The 9,323-nt window shown below is 40.7% G+C and overlaps 1 protein-coding gene across 2 annotated transcripts; it reads right to left on the reverse strand.

The window, feature by feature from the left end:
* Positions 1 to 336: 336 nt before the first annotated feature.
* Positions 337 to 8,402, reverse strand: LOC117746850 (E3 ubiquitin-protein ligase HECTD3-like). Of its 2 annotated transcripts, none has more exons than XM_034556174.1 (20): positions 8,282 to 8,402; positions 7,227 to 7,684; positions 6,221 to 6,474; positions 5,979 to 6,114; positions 5,545 to 5,666; positions 4,987 to 5,100; positions 4,654 to 4,736; positions 4,343 to 4,508; positions 4,044 to 4,125; positions 3,368 to 3,550; positions 3,126 to 3,178; positions 2,854 to 3,022; positions 2,646 to 2,759; positions 2,459 to 2,548; positions 1,881 to 2,087; positions 1,589 to 1,718; positions 1,207 to 1,281; positions 1,001 to 1,082; positions 820 to 891; positions 337 to 554 (listed from the first exon to the last, which is right to left on the reverse strand). In XM_034556174.1, exons 2-20 carry the CDS (start codon positions 7,578 to 7,580, stop codon positions 470 to 472), a joined length of 2,571 nt encoding a protein of 856 aa, XP_034412065.1. In that variant the 5' UTR covers positions 7,581 to 7,684; positions 8,282 to 8,402; the 3' UTR covers positions 337 to 469. The 2 variants fall into 2 exon arrangements, with proteins under 2 accessions (XP_034412065.1, XP_034412066.1); XM_034556175.1 differs by having other exon boundaries at positions 8,042 to 8,342.
* Positions 8,403 to 9,323: the final 921 nt, after the last annotated feature.

Consider the following 9,323-nt stretch of genomic DNA (forward strand, 5'->3'; position numbering starts at 1 on the left):
TGTCATATCATTTACTCAGTAATTTTATTTTTTTACCCTTTCTGTATGCAGTGGTTTGATGCTCAATATTGCCAGTGAATGTGAGCGTGAATGGTTCTCTGTACCTAAGTGTCAGCCGTGCAATAATCTGGCGGCTTTGCCCAATGTCAGCTGAGAATAGGATAAACAGTCATAGATAATGGGTGGATGATGCAGTTTCCAGTTATATTTATCCAACATTACTCATGAATAAAAGTCAAAACATCCATTAACATTGACAAACCTGCCACAACACATTTAAACACCCATTCATTTAATGTTTAATTCAGAACAATACAAATAATAAAAAACAAAGTCTTTCCATGTTTCAAGTTATTTATTATATACAGCTAGGATTATTTGGCAGTTGTGTAGATATGGTGAAACACATGACAAGATTACTCTCCATGCAACAGTGATTTGTAAAGTGTTGGCTCAGTGAAGCAGCAGATCACTCTTCCCAGGGGCTCATATCAGTGTCGATTGCCACGCAATTGTAAGCAGCGTAACGCAGCTTCTCCTCACAAACCTTTGCACTGCGGAACAGAATGAACAAGAGGATAAGAGAGGATTGGAGGCTATGAATGTAATATTACTGTAAAAAAAAAGCAGTTTTACAAAAAGTTAATAAGAGCACTTTATAGAGCAATATATGAATTTAATTAAGTGTAGAATGGACTATGAAAACAACTGGTATTTAAATTGTGTTGTTTGGTATAGCACCATTAAAACAATACAGTACATCGTTAACACAATTGTAACACATTCTGCATTTTTAAAAAACACAGAACATTGGTATACCTTGGGTAGTTGGGTAAATAAAGAGTGCTGGAACATGTGGAGGACTGTGGAAGTGCATCGGTCGTTTCGGCGCTAAATCAGGAAACCCCAAAATTAATAGCATCATGTTCTATTGTAGGCATTTTGCAAGCCAACATTATTTACTGTCATACTTGCATGTCAGGGATGTACTTGCACTCACCCTTGTTTGTCAGGGAAGACGTAGATAGGTGCAGGGAGACGACTTCGACCAGTCACAAACCTCAGAAACCTGCTGCGATCCTCTGAAAGCAAAAATGCAAATCATTGTTGATAAATGTCGCTCATTTCTTCAGGATAGCAAAAGGTGTATATTTTAAGCGGGACAAATACACATTCTCTGTAAAACGTTGACAACAGTGAACTGACCATTGGTGAAGCTCGTCAGTGCTTCCCATAAGTATTGTACTCTGACGTCACTTTGTTCCAGGTCCTCATAGCGTGCTGGTCGGGAGATGGAAAGAAAAAAAACATTAATGAGTCTTTACTACAATATTTAATTGAAGATGATCTATAATCTTTTGCCGAATTTAATTAAAAGCATGGCACCTTCTGAAAGGATGAATTTGGGTTTCATTAACTTTACTTTCGATTGCATTATCTTGTCATCATGAATATCAGTACAACCAATAACTGTTGAGTTATTTAAGTCTGGACCAAAGTAGTGGACTGCTAGTATGGCTAAAACTGTTCAATAAATGCAGAAATTGTGTGTTCATTGCCAAAGGTACGTTCGAAGCTGGACACTCACTCAGTCGTTTCAGGGCCTCCACAGTGATCTCAGGGTCTCCACACACTTTCTTTTCCACTTCCTGCCAGGTGAGCAGGTCAAGCACCGCCTGAGGAACCACCTTCAGCAGCCCTGCCTGCATGGCCGCAATCTGTAACACACAAACAGACAATGAGGCAGATGCACGCAATTCAATCATTCAGTTTATAGATCTGTAACACACAAACAGACAATGAGGCAGATGCACGCAATTCAATCATTCAGTTTATAGTTCAAAATAAAAGCAAACCACACTTGTAGTAGCAAGTCCCACCTGCTTCTTGCTCTCCTCCAGCCGAGCCTTCTGCACCAGGCGGATGAAATCGCTGCGGTCCTCGTAGCGAACAGCCACATTACTGCCACCGGGGATGAGCTCCACCATCTGGCTGTCGCTCAGCAGGGTGGTGTAGACCAACTCCTCACCAAACCTAAACTCAAACGTCTCCTGGTCCAAATTCTCCATGGCATCCAGCAGGCTTACCTGAACACACATCCAAATTTAACTTGAGACAATGTGACCACACCAGAAGTTAAGAAATGGTTTATTTTTTTCGATTGGAATGCAGAAATGAAAACATACAAGACGGTGTGGCATGCAGTAAAGGCCTTTTGCAAAATTCAAAATGATTTATTTGCAATACAGTGATATTTATTGGTCATTTAAGTGAACTTCAATCTGTGAAGCAAATAAGGATCCTGGTAGCAATGCATTCTAATAAAACATAAAATATTGATCTTCTATTGATTTTCTTTCCAAAGAAGACTCAATGTGCTGTACAAACTCAGTCTGCAGAGCCTAAAATGTACGTTACATCACATGTTAAGCAGGTGTAATGGTTTGAATGTCCTCACCAGAACAGAATCGACAGCTGGGAAATCTTTACTCCAGCTGACAGCCTCCCCAGTCAACTGCTTCCACACCAGCCCGGGCAGAGCCAAGACCTACAGAAACAGCCAGAGAATCAAGCCTCTACATCCACCCATTCTTTCTTCACAGCGTTGTTAACGACCTACAATAGCACCAGTGAGCATCACTCACCAAGAAGTCTTTCCCTCTGAGAGCAGCTCCCATGAGCTGACCGATCCAGTCATACTTGTGGAACTCTTTACAGGAAGGGTTGGGGACGTAGTAATCTCTGGCCTCCAAGGAGCCCTGAGAGACCAGGGAGCAAAAAGAAAGGCCAATCAGACAACTGTCCGGTCAAATCTACAGTACAAAAAATGCAGCAACAATGGTGAGTGATTACCTGGTTGGACGTACGGCTGAAGAATGACAGAGGCATGGGACACTCGGCTGAGCTGGGGCACAGCTCCTCAGACATGTCAGCCAGGCTGTCCCGAAATCCGCCTCCCTGGTCAATGATTCCCTCTGCAATGAACTTACATTCCCACCACTGGTCATACCGGGCAGGCCATCTGACAAACCAAGAGAAAATATGGTCAATTTAGATTTTAATGCCGTCGAGTTTCAGTTATATTCAGGCAAGAAAGGTCAGATGTGCCCGAGAAGCCTGCTGACCGATAATCCAAAGTCTTCTCAAATTTGTCAGACGGCTTGAGGCCTTCATACACCTGCAAGGAGAAAAGTAGAAATCATAAGCCAACGGTAACGGCATCCATAATGCATCACAGAATCAGACAGACAAACTGATGGAACCCGACTCATGTTTCTCCAAACAAGAATCCCCTAACACTCCTGTTTGTATAAATACATCCCATCACACCGAAGGAGGAGGTGTCACTACTCAAGTGTTTTTATACCTGATTGAAAACAGCGTTCTTGCAGCTGGTGTCCAGAGAAGGGTTGTCTCTGTGCTCCATGGCAAGACGTCTGTTGATGTACAGCCGGGGCATGAAGTTTGGCTTACTGGTCTCCGAGTCCTTCAGGCACTGTGTGATGAGAGCTGAGCGGCGTTTGGACAGCAGCAGGAACTGCTTTATGCTCTAGAGGGCGCCAAAGAAAGTCAATTTGGAGGCTGATAACGTTTTTTCATATGTACAGCTGCAACAGTAAATCAGCATATTATCACAATGACTATCAGGTTTTAAAAATACTCTTCATGCATCAGTTAGTGTGAATGGGATGATATTAAGCATTTTTATAATATATTTATAGAACGTATCCACTACTTAATAGTACTGTATTTAACTAGTCTTTTGTACCCATTTTCAATTTTGTTTTTAACATCTTTGTTTCATTATTGTGTAACGAATGCTATTTCACTCCACTTTATACCTTCAGTGTTTTGAACAGTGCTCAATGAATTCCAGTAAAGCTTTATATAAAAAAAATGTAAAAGCCACAAAGGGTGTTACCGTTTTTGTATATTTACTATAAATTTAGTTAAACATTGGTTTGGACTTTATTACTGGTTACTGCCCAATTGTTATTCAGTGTCAGTCTCGTATATATTTGAAAAACTCCACTATGACTTACTTTGATCTGGTTGAAGGTACCCAGACTGTAGTCCCAGGCTGGTACCAAGTGTGGGAGCACACTGTCCAGGAGACATATGAATCTGCGAAGAGCGAGACAGAAAAATAAAACACGAACATTGAGAAATGCCTCATGCTTTGAAGCAATAAAGACAATCGCAGCAGTCACTGGTTCATTAAAAAACAAATTATCACGACAACTCAAAAACTTTTTGGACATGCACTTGTCACAAAAAACGCCACAATTAGGTGATCAATATTTCCCTCCTTGATATTTCCTATGACTGAGATGAATGTTACCTCTGGATGACCAGTGCTCTGCGGTACAGGACGTCGGGCGTGTTGCCCTGCAGACGGGGGTAACGCACCAGGTTAGAGGACTGGAAAACATCAGCGTTCAGACCCAGGTCTCTTTCACATGATGACTTGATCTTCAAACCTCGAATCCGGACATCTATACCCTCATCTGTAGAGCCAAAAACTTATTTTCAGGTACATTACAAGGCTACAGAAGCTTTTGCAGCCAAAGAACCACACAACGTGTATTGAAGTGTTTAAAAATCACAGAAGATATTAGGTCAAATCCATAGAAACAGTCAAAAAAGCCTTACCTCTACATTCCTCAATCCGGACCTCAATTACAGGCAGGTGGGACGTCATATCCTCCAGCACACATACTTCTCCAATCAGGTTGCTACAGGAAGAAAAAAAAGCACATACAAATTAGTCTTTTATATATTTCTACTTGTATCAAGTAATTGGTGCAAGACCAATATATCAGGTGGATATTGGCCTTCTATTAAATAGATCGGATTTTTTTCTCTGCTGAAATAATAGGGAGGTTCCTAAAATTATAATTCCCCAATTTATTTACTGCATTTAATCCTAATATTAATTATTAAATAATAATAATACCAACAACAACAATACAAGAAAGGACTCACTCGTCTAAGGTGACGTCACTCAGCTTCTTCAGGTTGTCTCCCTCTCCTCCAAACACTGTGGCTCGTTTGGGCATGTAGTTGTCGTCGGTCGAGTCCACTGTCAATATCAGCTTACTAGAGAGCAAAGAGAAGCAATATCTACAATTTACCACAGGACAGAATTCATAACTCTAGTGTTGAATTCTTTATGTTCAGATGCTGGCTATAATATCTGCCGTTTACACTCCTCCTGAAAATGCACTACATGATTGCACTACTGTTTTTTGTTTTGTCATGGTCTTCTTGTATTTCTTTAAACCTTGAGTGTCAAACAGACAGATATAATATAAATACGTGTATAATATATAGCCGACATCAAGAAATTACTAACAAAAATATGAAATACATTAAGTTCAGGGTTTGGATTACAATGCACACGCGCACAAGGCATTGTCAGAATAGACTCCGCAAACTTTATTGTTGTTTTCCAGAATGAGCCCCTGCGTGTCCCAGACAGCAGAACTGTTTGGTGGCCTGTTTGTTATGACTTGTCACTTTGTTGCCCAGCAGCTCACTTACTTCACCACGGTGCCTCTCTTCATGTGCAGGCGGATCCAGTGTTGTCCCTGCATTCCGTCGCTCTCCCAGTAAGTTTCAGTGTCGCCGTCTGTCAGACAGCTCGCCCCTCCACTGGGATCCTCCTGTCAGCAAATATCAAGGTAATCCCATGTATTAAACCCTTCACTCATTGACTCATTATTACACGTTTTTAACAGGAACACTGAATGTAACAATCAATTAAATGTAATCTATTATATGATAGGAGGTAAAAAGTAGAAGATAAACAGACTAGACGTTTGCTTGCCTTTAATACTCATCCTGTTTTATTCTAATGGCTAGAAAATGTACACAGCTGCAGCTTTCAAATCTCCATATCAGAAGTTACCGGCTGTCTGGACAGTTTGGAAAAGGAAAAACAAAGAAATACAAATACTTGAGCAGATGTCACTCACCGAACATGAGGAAACATCAATACTGGTCACGCACTGCTTCACACTCCCCAGGTTCTCATCCTCTTTCCCTATGTGGTCATAGAAGTAATGCACCAAGTCCTCGTCACATTCATATGCCCAGGTGGGAGGAACATACCTTGAATATTCGAAGGGGAAGAGCAACAACTTCAATTTGACAATCTGCTCAAACACAAACCAAACAGTCTTGACTCTCTCATCTGATTTATCACAAACATGCTCACCTTAGCTTCTGGACAGCAGCGTCATCACACTCAGCGATTTTGGGTTTGGAGCCCATGTAAAGTGCGTTCTCCACACTGACCACCTGCTCCCACCTGTTGCAGGGCTTGTGGTCGTAGCCGAAGAGCTGCTGTTGCCTGCTGATGGTCTCCGGTGACTCCACCGGCACCAGCCTGTCGCCTCCCTCTGTGTGTTTACACACCAGGATCCAGCCTTCCTCCAGCTCCTGGCCCGGACGGTGCTCCTCCAATTGCTCCTGGACGCAGACGTGGATCGTTAAGTCAACATGTGTTTTCCCACCACAAATATTGTAAACTGACGAAACAGGTAACAAAAGCATCCTAGCCAAAGAGCGACAAGTAGGGTTACGCATGATGTGATGTCCATTTCAGCTGATATTCTCAATTATTTCAATCATGTCATTTAACTCCATGGTTTTGAACTTTACACCAATTTGTATGTATTGTGGAAGTGATGTGAAAGAAACTATATATATGTGCTATAATGTGGACGATAACTTAAAAATGATCCTAAATCTGTTTAATTTGGATTCTGCTCATATTTATCATGTTACTATCTTGGTCGTGCATTTTTATAATTCACTCATCCATCCAGCTATTATAAAAACGAACATTTATTTTGGAAGGACAACATCCAAACTCGACACAGAAAGACTCAAGTAAAGTTCAGCTGGATTTGAACCTTTGTTTTAACTGTGTTCAAAGAAAGACAGAAACAGTCCATGACATTTTCTACAATTTAATAATAGTTTTGCCAAAACATGTTTGTAGCTAGAAAACAAATATTCCAATTATTATTATAACTATTGCAGGTTTTCAAATTTAGATATCATGCGATTGTAAAATAATGTATATCAATACATATTCCACACACCCATAGGTATAGGGAGTAGATGTAATGCAATTAGTAAAGTAGACTAGTTCACACAGCTCTCAGTAATTTAATGGCTCTGGTTCAGTGAGACCTGGCAAGGAGAGAGAATCTTACCTTATTGATTTTAACCCACAGGCCCTGGCTGTTGCAGTATTCCTCCCCTGTTGTCCGGATACAAGTGCCTTTCTTTGGTTCTATGTTGTACTTGCCTAATTTCTTAATGTGTGGAGTGTGGTGTGGACTCTCATAGACAGAGACGAGTGTTTTCCCCACGGTGGAGCCTCCTGTAGATGCTCCGGTGGAGGCTGAGGAGGTGGACGATGAATCCTTGCAGATCTTGTAGCACACCTCTTTGGGGACATAACACAGACACTCCGGCACCACCTCACTCCTCTTAAAACACTCAATACACCTGTTGAGAAAGCGAATCCTGCCCAGCAGCAAGTGAGGGTTGTCGCCCAGAGACATGATGATGATGGAGGTGACAGTCAGCAGCTCAGCAGCAGGGGGGCATCAGCTGACATTACACCACTGTCCTGCCTTTGTTTTCCTGCCTGGTGGAGTGGATGCTCCTGTCCAAACAAAGCAAACACAACCGAATATTCTTGAGAAACGGAGCATTCATCGAACAGCAGCAAAATTCTGTGATTTAATTGGATTTCCAGCTGTATTTCACTCGAGTCGAAACAGTAAAAAGAAAAATCCGCGAATCAGCGGACTTTGGTCGAGAAGTATCGGCTCCTCCTCTGAACCATAAGAGCTAACAGTAGCAAGCTAGCGAGGTGTTAGTTAACTAAACTAGTGTTTTATGGGACGTTTACGAGGCACGTTATCCACAAAACCACGTTCATTTCACTCAGAATGTACACAGAGAAAAGTGCTTCATGAGCTAAAAGCCAGAGAGACGTCTCGGATCTGTATCAACGTACCTTTACTGTCGAGTCGTGTTTTTTAACGTGAAACTCATAGCTATTCAGAGTGGGACATCCCGAATCAATAACTCGTTAGCGAAACGTTGCTACAACGCAAACTACACCTCTTTTTAGCCGCAGCGAAGTAGACAACAAGCTAACTTTCAACCTTCAGTAACACTAATTTTAACACAACGGGTCATCCTCCGAGCTGGACTTATAACATTGGGTTCAACGTGCAATGAGGAAAATACATACTCCAAAATATTTAATAGATTCACTCTTCTTCTTCCTCTTGGTCTTCCTTCTTTTACTTCCTTCTTCCTTCTTCTTCTCTTGTTTTAATGGCGGTTGACAAACAGCTTTCGGGTGCATTACCGCCACCCACTAATCTGGCGTGTGGACTCCCTCTCTAATACGACAACAAACCAAATAAAATAAAAATGATTAACTGAACAAAAGGTCATTAAATAAAGAAAAATGTCGTTAAATTCTATCCATTAGTCTCGTTGATCCTAAATAAACTAGAATAAGTTTCCATCACTTGTCACTCAAACGTTCCTTTAGTAGGCCTACATTAATTGTATTTTCCTCTCTGATCTCTCTTAGTTAATTTTTCAAAACTTCTCTTGCTGAATAGAAAATAAAACACGGTGCACAGTTTCTTCTTCTTCACAAAATTCATACTTTCTATTATATGCTTTCCAATAACACAGAGGGAACTGTTAGTCTTGTCATAATCATCTCCTCTTTCCTGTTTCGTCCACTCGATCTTGCATTCCCAACCAATGGTTTATTAAAACTGAACAAAAGGTAATTAAATAAAGAAAAGTTTCATTAAATTCTATCCATTAGTCTCGTTGATCCTAAATAAACTAGAAGAAGTTTCCATCACTTGTCACTCAAACGTTCCTTTAGTAGGCCTACATTAATTGTATTTTCCTCTCTGATCTCTCTTAGTTAATTTTTCAAAACTTCTCTCGCTGAATAGAAATTCTGACAGAAAAATAAAACACGGTGCACAGTTTCTTCTTCTTCACAAAATTCATACTTTCTATTATATGCTTTCCAATAACGCAGAGGGAACTGTTAGTCTTGTCATAATCATCTCCTCTTTCCTGTTTCGTCCACTCGATCTTGCATTCCCAACCAATGGTTTATTAAAAAAATAAAAATAAAAAATCCACTGCAGAATTAACATGATAACTAATCCTGTGAACATGATTCTTAAATGTTCCTGTATTTTAAGCTTTTCCTGAACAGTCATCCCAGTCACCCCATGAATATTTTAATATTGTGC

This window comes from Cyclopterus lumpus, chromosome 17, assembly GCF_009769545.1.
Source record: "Cyclopterus lumpus isolate fCycLum1 chromosome 17, fCycLum1.pri, whole genome shotgun sequence".
Classification (NCBI taxonomy): domain Eukaryota; kingdom Metazoa; phylum Chordata; class Actinopteri; order Perciformes; family Cyclopteridae; genus Cyclopterus; species Cyclopterus lumpus.

Bases quoted from the DNA above. Each gene is read 5' to 3' on its own strand.
- LOC117746850 (XM_034556174.1), bottom strand. From the start codon at position 7,580: ATGTCTCTGGGCGACAACCCTCACTTGCTGCTGGGCAGGATTCGCTTT. The intron at 6,475-7,226 runs GTAAGATTCTCT...GTCTGCGTCCAG, and splicing joins TGTGGGTTAAAATCAATAAG to GAGCAATTGGAGGAGCACCG. The intron at 892-1,000 runs GTGAGTGCAAGT...TTCCTGATTTAG, and splicing joins GTCTTCCCTGACAAACAAGG to CGCCGAAACGACCGATGCAC.